Consider the following 17,366-nt stretch of genomic DNA (forward strand, 5'->3'; position numbering starts at 1 on the left):
TGATGAGCAGCTGATCTGTGGTGGTGGATGGAGGAGAGCTGACTTCAGAAACTTCCAGTCTGGCCGGACAGAGGACATGAGAGCCTGAGGGTCCAACATTCATCGGTATCGGGTCAGACAGGTGGGCAGTCAGTAACTCGGAGGAAGGCAGAGAGATGGAATTAGTTTTGACTGGATTTATGTAAAACAGAGAATATAAAACATTATCAGAGTGTGGCAAATGACTCCGGCAGATCTAAATAAAACAGCCTAACTAAAGGCAGAGAGCCAGAAGGTAACACTGTGAGCTCCCTGAAACACTGGCATCCACCCACTCCACCGTCCACAAACCTGAGTGACCGTGTGCAGTGGGAGAACAGCAGCACCAGCATATCAGTTTACCACAATTCCCTCTGTCCATGAAACCCTGAATCTGCAGCCTTATCTAAAGGGAAAAACATTAATTACCAAAAGCTAAACTAAACAAGTAAGTTTTCAGTCTAGACTTAAAGATTGAGACTGTGTCTGAGTCCCGAACATATTCGGGTAGATTATTCCAGAGTTGAGGCGCTTTATAAGAGAAAGCTCTTCCTCCTGCAGAGCTCCTCTGAATTTTAGGAACTACTAATAAACCAGCACCCTGAGATCTAAGTAATCGCGGTGGTTCATAATAGGAGATGAGGTCTCGTAAATACTCAGGAGCGAGCCCGTGTAGGGCTTTATACGTTAACAGGAGAATTTTATAGTCTATGCGGAATTTGACTGGAAGCCAACGCAGTGCTGATAGTACTGGACTAATATGCTCAAATTTTCTAGTTTTAGTAAGGACCCTGGCTGCAGCATTTTGAACTAGCTGAAGTTTATTTAAGTTACTGCCGGAACATCCAGACAGTAGCGCATTACAATAATCTAGCCTTGAGGTAATAAAGGCATGGACTAATTTTTCTGTGTCATGCAGTGATAGGGCATTTCTTAGCTTGGCAATATTACGGAGGTGTAGAAAAGCTGTTCTAGTAACATTAGATATGTGTTTATCGAATGCTAGATCTGAATCTATAATAACTCCAAGGTTTTTAGCTGCTGAACCAGGTGTGGCTGAGAAGTCAGCCAGATTTAGCATTAAGTCTGATAATTTATTTCTAGCAGCTTTGGGGCCTAATAGGAAAACTTCTGTTTTATCACTATTTAATAGGAGGAAGTTGTGCGACATCCATGATTTTACATCTTCTACACAATCCTCGATTTTCTTTAATCTCACTCTGTCATCAGGTTTGGCTGATATGAAGAGCTGAGTGTCATCCGCATAACAATGAAAATTCACATCATGTTTTCTAATAACTTTGCCCAGTGGGAGCATATATAATGTAAATAATAACGGTCCTAATATAGAGCCTTGTGGAATTCCATATCTTACCTTGGTATAACTGGAAGACATATCATTTAACCTCACAAACTGATAGCGATCGGTTAAGTACGATTTAAACCATGCTAAGGCAGTTCCGGTTACACCGACCATGTTCTCTAGTCTTTCTAAAAGGATAGTATGATCTATTGTATCAAAGGCTGCGCTCAGATCGAGAAGTACGAGTAGGGAAACACAGCCTTGGTCGGCGGCTATAAGTAGATCGTTTGTTATTCTAACTAAAGCTGTCTCAGTGCTATGATAAGGCCTAAATCCAGATTGAAATTTTTCATAGATTTGGTTTCTTTGTAGGTAAGAGCAAAGTTGTTGGGCTACAGCTTTTTCTAAAATCTTAGAAATAAACGGTAAGTTTGAAATAGGCCTATAGTTAGACAGTACAGCAGGATCAAGATTTGATTTCTTGATCAGAGGTTTAATTACAGCTGTTTTAAAGGCTTTGGATACATGGCCTAGGGTGAGCGATGAGTTTACTATCATTAACAGAGGTTTAATTATATCTGGCAGTACCTGTTTTAGTAATTTTGTGGGAACAGCATCAAGTGTGCAGGTTGTGCTGTTTGAAGAGGAGATAATTTTCTCTAGTTCTAGCTGTGGAAGTGGGTTAAAGACTTCCTAACCTAACTTCAGTAACAGGGTTTTGTTCTAGATCAGCCAGACCAGATGACAGAGAGGATGTAATATTTATCTGTTTAATTTTATCCCGAATGTTTTCAATTTTACTATCGAAGAAGTCTATAAAATCGTTGCTGGTGTGAATGGCTGGGATCTGAGGTTCAGTACCTGCCTGGTTTTTAGTTAAATTGGAAATAACACTAAAGAGAACTCTGTAAAGATTATTTTTATTTATCTCGATCTGTGAGGCCAGATACGCTGAGCGGGCTTTATTTAGTTCTTTTCTATATTTAACAAGACTGTCTTTTCACGCAGAGTGAAACACTTCCAGTTTAGTTGATCGATATTTACGCTCTAAATTTCGTACTAACTGCTTTAAGTTACGAGTTTGATCATTGTACCACGGTGCGAGCTTTTTCTGTCTCTCTATTTTATGTTTAAGGGGTGCTACAACATCTAAGGTAGAGCGAAAGGTATTTTCTAAACCTTCGGTTAGTTTGTCTAGTTCTACTGGGTCTATAGGAGAATATATTAGAGTTGATAAGTCTGGAAGCTTACCTGTACATTGTTGGGCTGTAAAAGGCGTAATTGAACGTTTTACAGAGTAGCTAGGGGATGTACATATATTATGACTGAGATGTAATTTAAATGAAATAAGGTAATGATCTGAAATTGCGGAGGTTTGAGAACGAATATTCGGGTTATCTATGCTCACACCCAGGGTCAAAACTAAATCCAGAGTATGATTACAGTAATGAGTAGGTCCTGTTATATTTTGAATAATACCCACTGAGTCTAAAATTGATGTGAATGCCTTTTTTAATGGATCATCCAATTTTTCGAAATGAATGTTGAAGTCTCCAACTATAATCACTTTATCATTACTTACTGCTAAGTCTGTGACAAAATCACTAAATTCTTTTAAAAATTCTAAATAGGGCCCTGGTGATCTGTAGATATTAATTAAAGAAACTGGATTAATTATACTGGTGTAAAGAAGCTCAAAAGAAGTAAAATTATCATAGTGTAACTTCAGTACACCAAACAACATATAATGCATCCTAAAGAAGTAGAGTTGCACGGTGTACCGAAGGTTCGATTCTTTTTCGATACTACGTCATCACAAACGATTCGGTTCTTTAGCGTTCGATGCTTTCGATACTGTATATAGCCCTGTCACTAGCTTCAAATGAGTCAAATTAGTAGGCGCGATTTGATTCAGTTCATAAGAAAACTGATTCACACCGCAGCAGTCGGTGTGGCAGGATTCAAACTTAGTGTTCTGAACAAATGAATCGATTCACGCGCAAGCCAGCAGAGCAGCAGCGAGTGTAGAATGGCGACGGCTAAAATAACAGATGTCTCTCGTCCGCGACTTGTGGACGGGCGCGAGGAGTGAAGTGTGGGAAAATAGTCTGAGATGTAGGCATCTGTTTTTTATTTATATTTTTATTTTTAAATAAAATAACGAAAATAACAAAAACTGAAAGTGAAACTAAACTACTTTATTTATTAGCGCTGTTTTCACTCCCGCAGTTGTACAGCGGGGGGTGTTGTGCCGATTCTGTCCGCGAAGCGGGAGTCGGATTCAGTAGCGGATTCGGCACAAGCGCGGCGGCACCTCGCGGTCCGCGGTGTTAGTTGTAAGCGCTCGCGCTAGCCGCAAAATACGACAGAAAACACTGAGGGAGCTGCAGAATTATGTGTGGGACTAGAATATGAGCACGAGGAGATAAAAGAGAACCTTTACCTGTGAGTAGCTCACATCAGAACACGCAAATCTCTCTCACTCTCTCTCTCTCTGTGTCTCTTTCTCTCTGTCTCTCTCTCTCTCTCTCGCACGTGAACGCCTCCGCGTTTGACCTGCAGCACTGTGTTTAGCTGTTCTTAAAAATCATTTTAATTAAATAATAGTTCTATGCTTCTATGTTACAGTGTTATTTAACATAATTCTGATCATATTTCGCTCATTCATTTAGCAGACAAGCACCCTGATCTCTACAAAGAGCTGTGAAGTCGACAGGTTAGTGGAGTTAGTCAAGATACACTCTGTCTGTAGCTTTACTAAGATTTACTAGCGACTGCTAGTAAATCACGTTAACACGGAGAGGAGTGTGCAGGAGTTTTGTTTTGGACCCGTGGTTTTCTCTATTTCTCCATTATCCCATTGGCTGTGAAACATGAACTTAAGATGTTCACGTTTTCGCGTTTCCATCGCAAATCTGTGGTCAGGCACGTAGCCTGCTTGATCGTTACACTGAAGATGGGCTTATTAAAAACGGTAAACGGTTGATTAATAAAACGGAGCAGTGAGTGTTAAAATGAACATAACATTGTAATGTTCTTCTGTCTCTTTATTTTCCTTATTCAGAACTTAACTTCTGCCCGCCCGTCAGGTTCACATAGTCAGGCTACCATTACCTCTGGTTTTAGTTTTAGTTTTTAGGAAGTGTTTAGATAATTATGTTATAGTTAAGGTTATAATAACGAAACTTGTTTTTTGTTCAAATGTTTCATTATAGAATAAAAACGTTTGCACCGATTGTTCAGTTTTCAATCCAGTTCAGTCAAAAATAAACATTTTATGTTCAGATATTTTTATTGTTTTTTTACTTCCAAGTATCGTTTTGGTATCGAGAATCGTGATACTACAGTTGGTATCAGTATCGAAGTCAAAATTTTGGTATCGTGACAACCCTATAAAGAAGTCTTACTCATAGTTCATAGGAGGATTCAGTGAAACTTATTTACCCATTTCTACATATGTGTAGCTCTCCCTTTATATATTGTCTGTACAAGCCAGCTTTAACATATATAATATTCCTGACAAGCACCCCAAGTATGTTACTACACACTTGTAGATATAGGTAAAATTATCTTTATTGAATACTGTCAATACTATCTATTATACTAAAATTATATTAAAAGTCAAATATCTATTCTTAAAACAAGATCTTTAGGGTCTAGAACAAAGAGACAGAATAAGAAAGATGACACACGCAACCTCCCCCAATAAGAAAATCTAAGCTGTAGGCTAAGGTCTAAATTCCCTCCTGAGAGACTATCCTGCACCTGAAAAAAATTAGGTAGGACAGAACATGTATTACAGTATTTAGTGTTTAAAATAGAGTACACTATTGTGTAAGAGCATGTGACCCATGCAGAGAAAGCAGTAATATAGTAATAAGTAATGTGAGTAAATGTCTTTCATTAGCTGTTTGTTCTTTCTGTAAAATTTGGTCTCTTTCTCTCTCTCTCTCTCTCTCTCTCTCTCTCTCTCTCTCTCTATCTAATCAACATCATTCTATACTTCATCTTTACTGTCGCTTAAGGAAATTAGGCAAATTAAATTTGTAGCTGAGGTCAACTGAGCATTCATAAACATTTAAACAAACAGCAACCACACACACACTTCCATCAATTCCATCAGTACAGAATGTTCTCTGTATCCCCATCTCCCATGTCTCTTTCTCTCTCTCTCTCTCTCTCTCTCTCTCACACACACACACACACACACAGTATATTTCTCTCTCTCACACACACACACACACACACACACACACACACACAATGCTGAGTGATGTAGACAGTGTTGAGGAGTTTCTAAGGAGAGAGGAGAGTCATGTGCTGGACGCCCCACAGCAGATCAGGCCAGGGATCAGACCATGTCACGAGATGAAGGATAGCACAGGGATTACACACAGTAACCAAACTCGAACACATGACACAATGTGTCATGTACACATGCACACACACACACACACACACTCTTTTAGACCCTTATACACACACGTGTGTTTTTAATCATGACCAATATTCCACCAAACCCACCCTCCTAATGGATTGTTCTGTGACTTCATTAGCTTTCTAAAACTGTACTGTCTGCTTCGGCTTTCAGAGGCCAGTGCATTATTTCATTTGTCTTATTGATCTTATTATTTTAAAGTCTTTCAACTTTTGGGCAAGGGGCCCATGAAGCATAGACCTGACTACATTTATTTACAGATACAGTAAATAACACAACATGAAACATTGACTGTATATACATAAATGTAGAAGCAAAACACTTATTGTATCAAAACATGCACAACCATTAGCGCTGATTTGAGTACCAGCTGGTGAGCAAGAATGACTGCCGGGGCAGCTGTGTTGGTGCACCACTAAAGCTTGCAGATGCTAAAAATATCATGTGTACATCACCAAATCTGATGTCATCATGACGTAGCCATCATCCCTTTTATCATTGTAATACTTTTTTCTCAGTGGTTGCTCCTAAAGAGAGCTGCAGGCATTCTGTATATATGCATGTAACTCGCACAGTGGTGCCTTGCATGACGAGGAGAAAACAATGCACTGCAATAAATGCTGCAATCCATTTATCTTGGAAGTTGGATGTCAGAATTGGAAATGGCATCACTCCCGAGTTAGCATAAAACAAAAGTTAGCTAAATACTTTTTGGGGTTTACAGATAATTACCACTCATTTATGGCAGATCTAACCAACATATGTCCCATGTTTTTGTTTTGGATCATAATTGCTATCATTGCTAGCAAATTTAGTGTGAGATTGAAACGGCACAATATTTCTCGTCAGCACAGGTAACTAAAACAATGTTTAATCATTTTAGGTGGCAAACAGCAGTGTTAGCCTGCTCAAATAAGCCACTGTGCACACACACACATGCACACACCTGGCTTTTTGTATTTATATTCTCATCCAGACAGTCTCTCTTTCACGGTTTAAACTGCAGTTTGATGTTGAATTGCAGACAAATGCAAATACAAAGCCTTCAGTTTCTGACATAGGTTACCAGGTCTGTATAGAGAACCCTCTAGGGGGTTGCCAGTTAAATACAGAACCCTCATGGAGGGCATTCTGACAATAGTTCTTATAGACTCATGTGAGATCATACAGAAAGTTGTTGGGTTTAAGGTGAAACCAGCTGCAGTTTTTGCATACTGTTCTGTATTACTTGTTAAAAATTCACATGCAGTTTTGCATTTTGTGAGTTTCAGTCATCAAATATTTTCAATAATATGTGTCAACTTTGATATAAAAACATATATTGTTAAAATCTTGTTCTTGTGAACTCAATATCGTGTCTCGAGTCATGAGATGAGTGATTATTCATACCCCTAATGCCCATAGATGGAGGTGGGACAGTGTGTGTAACTGATTTCATAAGCTGGAATTAGATAGAACTGCAATAAACTGTCATACTAAAAATATAATAATATATTGCTTTCACCACTAGTGATAATCAGACTACATTTTTCTTCTTTGGTCTTGACCGTTGTCATGGCGCCTGCTATTTTGGTTTGAACTAAACTGAGGATCAGGAATTAAGCCTAGTCTTAGACTACACAGCATTTAATTAAAAATATAGTCTACAACTAGGCTTAATCCATGTCAGAAAAATTACTCAAAGTTCCAAAGGTCTAGATCAAAAAAGGTAGGTGTAAAAACACCCTTAAAATGAGCATTCTCTGTAAATAGTAACTTTACAAAACTACAGTAATATAGTTCCACGAGTCACTGAGTTAAGGGTGCCAAAACGTTTGTATAGGACTGTACAACCAATCTTTTGTAACATTTCTAATAATCCATTTATCAAGACATTTTGACTGATTCAGATTGTCAAAAAGTGCCCAACTGGTGATGGTTTAATGTATATATCTATAAATAATGTATGTGTGCACGTGCAGTGGTAGTGGTTTTAAGACGGATTGAGAGCATCACATTTAATCTCTTAGAAAAGTAACAGGCAGCAGTGATCTCTCTCTCTCTCTCTCTCCGCTTGCTGTCACTCAATCGGTGTGTGTACATGTCTCTCAGGCTTTGCGAACGCAGCCGAACAGAGACTAGGAGGTCCTGCTGGATTTGGAGCAAAGCAGCCTGTGGCAAGTCCGGGCAGCAGCAGTAACGTCAGAGTGAGTGTGAGCATGTGTGTGAGAGAGAGAGAGAGCGAGCGAGCGCGCACGCGCGAGTGTATGGGTGGGCAGAGTGGGAGGGGGTAGCACTTCCTTGGCTCAGGGACAGCTGGGCAGAAAGATAAGAGTGGCAGAATTAAAGAGAGAAAAAGGGAAAGAGAGACAGAACAAGAGAGAGAGTAAAAGAGGGAACGAGAGAAGGAAAGAGAGAGCTAGAGAAGTAGAGCTGTTTTTTGTTTTTTTTGGAATACGTCTGAGATGACTTTCCTGGAGCACATTTCTGAACTGGTCCAGACATGAATGTAAGTTGGAGCAGAGTCTGCATGGAGCTGTGATTGCTGTGTTTGTTGGAAGTTGTTGTTTTAGGTTGGGAGGAGTTTCCGCTGAGACACTGGCACATTGTTTCTTATGGAGGTTGGAATCTTTGATAGGAGTGCAATGGATCCAAGTGTTATTTTTCCTAAAGATTAATACTATTAAAACTATTAATATTGTTCAAAACATTAGATAATTTTTTGCACCTCTAAAAAATACTTGTGTTTAGGTAACTATGTTTTACTGACTATATATACCAACAATATTTTAACAGCATTTTATGCCACTGATATAATAATGATAAAATATAATAGATAGCATAATAATGCAAGTACACTTTTCTAAAAAGCAATTACCTTTTACAAGTTACAAATGCAAATATTCAGGCATTTTAATTGGAGTATATTCTACATCAATCAAACCAAAAAAACCGCACTGATATATTTTTGTTTTGAAAATGTACAGGCTGGCTTGTAAACATTAATTAATAGGCAATTTAGCACCTATTAAGATCCGGTCCAAATATTGAATGATAAGTTGATAATGTAAGTATTGCGACAGGCTTACTTGTGTTTATGTATTTGCTTCCAGACTTTGGATAAATTTATCTTTGCTATGAACAAACTTTACTATTTAGAACAAAGCCTTGTGTATAAAACTGGCATAAAACTAAATAAAAGTTATTATGAAAGTTTTTGCTATAATAAGGCTGCATTGTATTTACATACACATGCATCATGTACATACAGTATATACTTTGGAAAAGTGGAACTGGAAAAAAAAAATATCTTAAAAATAGCAACTTTTAAAAAAAAAAACCTTAACCTTTGAATGGAAGCCAGTGTAAAATATATATTTTTTTTATTTAATTAATTTCACTAAAGTCACTTTGGAGCATTTTATTGGTACATTTATCATAACATTTTAATTGTTTGTAGAACATTTCCAGATTCAGATTGTGTCAAAAAGTGAAAACTAACAAAAATGAAGAATATGTTTTGCATGAGAGTAACAATATATTTATTCTGTGTTAAATCACTGTTTTTTCTTTTTTGACCACATTGATCGCCCCATGTGGTGGAATGCTGTGGATGTTTGAGTGACCCCTGTGGTTTGACCTTGAATGTGAAGTGATTGAGCTTTGTTTAAACAGTTCTGTGTGTGTTTGAGGCTGAGAGTGTGGCAGCGTGATAGAAGAGCAGAGAGAAAAAAGAGCAGCATTTGCACGTGCTTTTCCTCTTCTATGAAATATTCAGGTGAAACACTGCTGCTGCTGCTGCTCAGAGCACAGAGCCAGGCCATCCTGTCCCAGCTCATCCACCCCTCCCCCCTACTGAGCCCCAGTTACACCAGCATCACATGGAGAGAGCAGATTAAACAGATTTAATGAAGATATGATCATATACTTGGTTACTTTTAGATTAAAGCTCATTCACAGGATCCTGCTCTATTGCTGCTCTTACACAGTTCCCATCTGGTCGTCCCGAGTTGCTCATGCACTCGCAGAAAAGGAAAAAAATAAAAGATAGTCCTCTGAGACAGAGTGATGTGACATTTCTTACTAATCTGTCAACAATATCAATGTTTAGGGAGGGGGCAGGGTCAACCCTAGGAGCAGTGAAGGCTTTTTATTCATTTCCCACAATGCTTTGGGGCAGGCACATGTGGGCTGCTTTACATTATGCATTAGGAACAATGTAGGTCTTTCGCATGAGTGACTGCAGCAGAGACCAAACACATTAGCCGGCCCAGGCCAGCTAAGAGAATCTCAAAACTGAACAGACTGCTAGCGAAATACTGAGGCTTAAGTAATAAACAGGATGAAATGGCAGCGATTGATTACTGCTAAAACCAGTGCTCTTAAAAGGAAATATGTAATGCAGTCTGTTTTTATTTTATAAAGAACTAAATCCATAAAAGTGCTTGTCTTTAAAATTAGGCTGAATTCCAGAATCCTGAATTTCTGTTGTCAGTCCAATAAATAAATTTAGTTATTTGGCTAAAATTTCGAACCTTTTTATATATATTTCAAAAGGTAGTGGATCATGCTCTGCTTTAGTATGTCACAGTATATGTTGGCATTCATGGTTCACTCAATGATCTATGGAGCTATAGCTCCCCACAGCCAGCAGCAATCATGCAGCAACAAACCATGACACTCTCACCACCATGCATGACTGTAGAAAAGCATCCACTTGTCTTTGTACTCCTCACCTGGCTGCCACCACAGACACTTGCCATCATCTGAACCAAGTAAATTTATCTTGGTCTTGTCCGATCACATGACATGGTTCCAGTAACCATCAGCAAACTGTTTGTGGGCTTTTTTGTGTGTAAGCTTCAGAAGAGGCTTCCATCTGGGATGAGAGCCATGCAGACCAATTTTGAACAGTGTGTGGCGTATGGTCTGAGCATTGACAGGTTAATCCCCCACCCTTTAACCTCTGCAGCAATGCTGACAGTTTTGATACGTCTATTTTTTAAAAGCTAATCTTTAAAACCAACCTTTGGATATGACGCTGAGCCACGGCATGCCTGTTCTGAGTGGAACCTCTCCTTTTAAACCGATGTATGGTCTTGGCCACTGTGCTGCAGCTCAGTTTAAATAACCTATGATGGTGAAGTGTCATGTTGAACTTTCAGTGACCAGTATGAGAAAGTTAGTGACCTATAACACCAAATTTAACAGGCTTGCTCCTCATTCACACCTGAGACCTTGAAACATACATGTCACATGACACTGGAGAGGGAAATGGTTAATTGGGCACTAAGGGGTGTACTCACTTTTCCTGCCAGTGGTTTAGACATTAATGGCTGTGTTGAGTTATTTTGAGGGCACAGCAAATATACTCTCTTATACAAGCTGTGCACAGAAGGTATTCCATTTTAATGCAATGTGAAGTAGTCAGTGTTTTCCCATGAAAAGTTTAATTATATTTGTTCTAGATAAATGAAATCAAACAAAAGTTAAGTCTAAACTTCAAGTTTGGCTGAAATATGAGTATGATATGTAAATTTAAATTAAACATTTTTTGTGATATAAACATTATTATGACACTAGTATACTAAGAATATATTTGATGTGTATATTTAAAAAGTGGAATCTACCTATGTTCACTGTTGATATAGTTTACAATATAGTTGCAGTGCTAAATAAAACTTGTAAGTAATGCAGTTTACTCTTAGTAGTTTGCCACTTTAAGTGTGTGTTTGTTTGTTATTTCTAGTTCAGGACTTTTACAGGACTGATCTGGTAGCCTTGTCTGAGAAACTACAGAAAATGACATTAGATTAAATACCAGTTTGTGTGCTTTGTGTTTAAACAGAATTCCAGTCCAGATGCAGTGGACCCTAGTGAGGAAAGCACAGACACTGAGGACAATGAGGAGGAAGACCTGGGGGTGCTGGACGACCAGAGGAGCATCATCCTCCACCTGCTGTCCCAACTCAAACTCGGCATGGACCTCACAAGGGTACAGACACAAACTCTCAATTCACATACAAACACACATCAAACACATGCCGTTTTCATTCACTCACGCAGTACAATACAATTACACATGACCCAGAATCAGTATCCTGTTCCAGTATCAGTGCTAGACCGGTATCAACAGCACATACTGGATTGGATATTGGAAATCTAAGCTAAAAATATCTCAGAACTTAAAACAAAATAGGTTATGTGATGTCAGTCCTACTCAGTAACATTGGAAAATATTGGATAAAGAAAATATCTGAAAATATAAAACATGGTATCATTCAGATGTACATACTGCACATAGATTAGCTTATTTTGTGGAATAACTAAAAATGTAATCTAGTTTCCAAAAATGAAACAATTAAACATTCATCTTCTGCGTTTTCTGAAAGCAAAACGAGGCAGAGGAGTACAGTAGCAGTACAGGTTTGGACATGCCTGACTAAGTGTTTAGGGATCTGACTGTTTTTGTGGGAAACTTTTAGCTAATAAAGAAGAAAAGCATTCCTGGTGTTTTACCACAAACCTGGTGGAGAGAATGCTGAGTGTTCGAACCTGTCTCCAAGTCAAGAAGGGCTACCAGTTTAGCCCCCAAGTAAATGCAGCATTAAGGCAAATCTGAGTGTGAAACGTTCAGCACAATATTATCTACCAGCACACTTTGTCTGACCTGTAGTATCATCAGATCACAATTCTTGATTCAGGACAGTATGTGAAATGCTAAACTGGGAAAACATGAACTGCGGCTTAATATAATAACTGGAAAAAGAAACATAACTTTTTCTATTAACAGTAGAAGTATTTTCTTTAAAGAAGCAGTAAAGAGAAGACTTAGAGGTCTGACAGATGAAGTGCAGTAATAGTCATTGCTATGATGATCAAATAAAAAAATAAAGCAGATTTATCTGCGCCATACAGCACTGCTGGGCCATATCCCCACTAACACATGATCACGTTCCTTCATGCAGGACCAGCAAGTTGATCATTTTTTTTTTGTTTGTTAAAAGGCAGGGCATATGAACAGACACCATGTTAAGCATTAACAAACACAGTTTGTTTAACCAGTGACTGGCCTCTGTGAAGGCGATGTGCATTATTGAATTAATGTATTCATGTGTGCCATTAAAATAGACAGATTCGTTCATATTACAGACAGATAATAACTGCAAATTGTCAAGCCAAAAAACATTTTTTGGAACAGATAAGACTTTAAATATGAATGTGGTCTTCAATTTTATTATGTAATAACTGTTTAATTACACTTCATTTCTTTAATTATTGTGATGTATACAAAATATCTAGCACAAAATGTGACAATGACCATGCAGGCAAAAAGTTGATTTTTGCTCTGTCCATACTTTTTAAAGATATTGTTTGAGAATTATTTTTTTCACACGTGTAATTTATAAAGTTTTACCTAATCTAAAGCTAAATAATGAAATGGGCAAACACAAACTCCAGCTGAAATATATGGACCCAGTTTATGAAGAGAATTCTGTAATATTTTATACTTAATATGTTTAAGCTGTGGGAAACATGCTCTCTTAGATATTAACACGATTTCATTGAATTAGGAGATCATGTCAGATTATTTAAGATGATCTTGGTCATGAGGAATGTCTGTGACATAACTGCAGGAGAGATTACACAATTGCATTTTATATAAAGCTGTGACGTCTAATTTAACAAGACCTGTCCTGTTTTTGGGTATAGATTCTCACAGGCACAGATTTGAGTATAATATGAACTATCATGATCATCCTAATTAGGCTTCGGTTGCCTTACAATTCCTGTGATTTCCTAGACACTTACTGAGAACATGGTCATCATGAATCAAGGTCATGTCTTTTCAGCTTTGATGGAGCTAATGAAAATCTATTGATTATGAAGTTTCTCCAGAGAAGAGGTGATTGTTTTCTGCTCTGATATTTCCTGCAGGAAATGAGGTTTTTGTTAAAAACACTCAGCAGGGATCAATGTAGGTTTCTGGGGGGAGCTCGGATGAGAACAGATAATGATGTGTGTTAGAGAGTGTCAAGCCCTTTAGGGAACAAACGGGGCATTGATCCAGTACAGGCCAGAGCAGATGTCACACACAGAATCACACACACTTATTAATACATTTCAGCAGTGGATGGAACTATTGATCAGTGAAGAAAGAAAAGGAAGAACTCGCATGATTTGATCTGTGATCAGAGAGAAAGACTTGGGTACTATTTATAATGGCCATCTGTCTCTCTGTAGTTCCGTAGTGGTCATTTTGCTTTACTTTCATGAGCGTGTTGTTCTTCCAATTATCAGTACTACACTAATGCTCAATACTGCTTTGTGCATACATTTATTCATCCTTTAATAAAAAGCCTGCTTTTGTTTGAGTATGTTTGTTGGAGAAGCCTGTTATTTTGAAATCTAGGCCCTTCGCTGCTAAGCAGGACTTTATTTCTCTAAAGCATTTTAGCACAAATATTATAAATTATAAATAGTCACTGAGCATCTCACTTAACATCTCTCTACCAGTTAACGTGAACATTTAATAGCTTTTTAAGCATATACAATACCAGTCAAATGTTTGGACACACTTTTTCATTCATTTTTTCCCCACATTGTAAATTAATACTGAAGTAACTAAGTGTTAAACAAACCAAAATTACCAATTACTTGGCGTGCTGTTCACTTACAGGTTCTGAGGCTGGTAACTTTGAACTTATCCTGTGTAACAGAGAAAACTCTTGATCTTCCTTTCCTTGGGTGGTCCTGATGAGAGCCAGATGGTCTTTGTGACTGCACTTGAGGATACTTTTTAAAGTTCTTGACTTTTTTCAGATTTGGCTGACCTTCATTTTTTAAAGTATTTTCTTTCTTTAATTAGTTTTCATAATATGGATTAGAACATTATTCAAATATGGCTAATTATCTAAGCAAGAGGTGCTACTTTGTGAAATATAAAATATAAAACATTTTCTGGTTTGTTAAACACTTTTATTCTGCATAGTTAAGATGACTTTAGTGCTAATCTATTTTCACTATAAATCTATAAATCACTGAATTTCTCAAATGTCCAAGAATTTTTATCAAACTTGAAACTGTCTCTTTTCACTCTCCCAGGTGGTGCTACCTACTTTTATCCTGGAGAAGCGATCTCTGCTGGAGATGTATGCTAACTTCATGGCCCATCCCGATATGTTTCTGGCGATCACATCTGGGACTACGGCAGAGGAGCGCATTGTACGATTTGTGGAGTATTATTTGACAGCCTTCCACGAAGGCCGTAAAGGTGCCGTGGCCAAGAAGCCCTACAACCCCATCTTGGGGGAAACCTTCCGCTGCAGCTGGGACGTACCGCGGGAGAGGGTGCGGCCCCTCAGGACTACCAGCTCACCTTGCCCCGTGCCCCCTGCCTCGGCCAAACCCGGGGACTGCTGCCGGCTGTGGTTTGTGGCCGAGCAAGTCTCACACCACCCGCCAGTATCAGGATTCTACTGTGAGTGCAAGGAGCGCCGCATGTGCGTCAACACACATGTCTGGACCAAGAGCAAGTTCATGGGCATGTCTGTTGGAGTGTCGATGGTTGGAGAGGGTAAGTTTTATTTTATTTACTAATATTTTTAATGTTTAATATACTGCGATTAGCATGATTCTCTATATTGGTGTACATAATATTTCATGTACTGGCATTCACAAGACAGGACGATATTGCTGGTCCTTAGATTCTATATATACTTGTAAGTTTTCAAGATTTTATATACTGGCATTTACAATATTTTGTGCACAGACTTGTATATATTTTTTTTCTTTTTCAAAATTCTGTATATTAGCAAACACACTTGCATATACTAAAATTAACAAAATTTCATATACTGGCATAAGAATCAGTATACAAGTATTCCCAAGTATTGGTATTTAATGTAGACATATCATTGCTCGATGTCACCATAATATTAGATTTTTATTATAAATGTAAATCCAAATGTGAAGTAATGTAATCAGGTAATCAATTACATAACACATATTTTTAAGGTAACCCTCCCAAAACTGGCTTTACATCACGCCTGTACTTCACATACTAAACTGTACATCTAGCATCACTTTAAATCAATTTTAAACAGTATTTCCTTTAATTTTGTTATCAGGCACTTAAGATATTGATTTCAAAGAACTGCAGTTAACAAGGTTACAACAGCTTGTCTGTGTGATTCTGAATATAGCACTGTGTAAGGATTGTAAATACGGGTACTCTGTAAAAGCTTAAGCTTTACCCTGGAGGTTCGTTCTCTTAAGCACTTCTTTCTCTTTCCCTTTAATGGTGCGTCCAAGAACATTCTTTTACATCAGTTGACTCTGAATGGACTCTCCCCAGGGCGTATTACGGCTGCTGCACATGCTGTATGTCTATCAGTCACTTTTACATTATGAGGGACTGTTTTTCAGATGGGTATTAAGCCTAGTTATAGACTAGGGGTGTGAAGAGACACTAATATCACGAGACGAGACACAATACTGGGTTCACGCAAGACAGGTTTAAGCTTGACGAGATATATCGTCACGTTTTAATCTCGCCCCTATTATAGACTGTATTTTACTTTTAATAGAAAATCTCCATTTAAAATACTGTATAGAACAAGACTAGGCTGTTTCTCTGTCTAATCCCATTTTAGTTCTGTATACTTTCTGTATGTATTATAAAGCATTTAAATTAAACACATAGAAACAAACACAATCACAGTGTAGCAGCACAGAAGTCCCTCTCCTCTCTTTCTGTCATAGTTCCAGCACTGGCAGACTTGCAGGTGCTCAGTGAAGTGGATGATGTTTCAGGGAATAGTTGTATCGGCTTGCCAACCTCAGCCAATTACAACTTCGCTGTAATTAGGACACCATTAATTACTTACAAGACGGATCGTGCTAATCCCCCTAGAGTATCACACGCTATGCTAATGAGAAGGAGAGAGAGTTGATGGGGATTTATGAGGATTTGAGTGGTAAATGCTTCATAATGATTTTACCCACTCTGCACACAGTACAATAAGAGAAGCAGTCATAATGTGGATTGTGCTCTTCTATTTCAGCTTCAGCTTTGATATATTTCCTCACTATTTAATGGGACACTTTTGACCAGTGCCAGGCCTGTCACAATCATTAAGAAATATTTGTGATAAACTCTATTAACTGTACATTTATAACATTTATAAAATGTCAACCAATATTATTAAAGTCTTGCTACATGTCCATATATACAAGTCCAGATACTTAATGGGACAGGCCTAGTGCCAGCAGGAACTAGCTGATGTACTTGTTTATGGCAACCAACAATGTTACAATGGCAAACCAAACAGTGTTATTTTGTGTGTTTTTTCAGTTTTTAACATATCATCCAAATATATTTCCTCTTTTTCAGGCCACACAATGATTCAGTTCACCTTCTGATTATTTAAGAATCATTTACCGCAAATCTGTATGAACTTTAAAAAAAAAAAAAAAAAAAAAAACACTGAAATTACAGAAAATACACAAACTGATTTATGCAAAAGTACCCTCTCATACCGGTCTGGCCTCACCTCCCAGCCTTCCAGTCCTTCCAGGGCTCCATCTGTGATGCTCTTTTTTTGAGAGATCTCATGTCTAAACCTC

General features: G+C 38.0%; 1 protein-coding gene across 2 annotated transcripts in view; it reads left to right on the top strand.

Annotated features, from left to right (window-relative positions):
- Positions 1 to 17,366, top strand: part of osbpl10b (oxysterol binding protein-like 10b) — a 77,379-nt gene that overhangs the window by 48,879 nt on the left and 11,134 nt on the right. For both annotated transcript variants that reach the window (XM_007251821.4, XM_007251822.4), the window contains 2 exons: positions 11,587 to 11,733; positions 14,844 to 15,315. In XM_007251821.4, coding sequence (XP_007251883.3) covers positions 11,587 to 11,733; positions 14,844 to 15,315 — 619 coding nt within the window. The remainder of the gene's footprint in view (positions 1 to 11,586; positions 11,734 to 14,843; positions 15,316 to 17,366) is intronic.

Source organism: Astyanax mexicanus, chromosome 6, assembly GCF_023375975.1.
Source record: "Astyanax mexicanus isolate ESR-SI-001 chromosome 6, AstMex3_surface, whole genome shotgun sequence".
NCBI lineage: Eukaryota > Metazoa > Chordata > Actinopteri > Characiformes > Acestrorhamphidae > Astyanax > Astyanax mexicanus.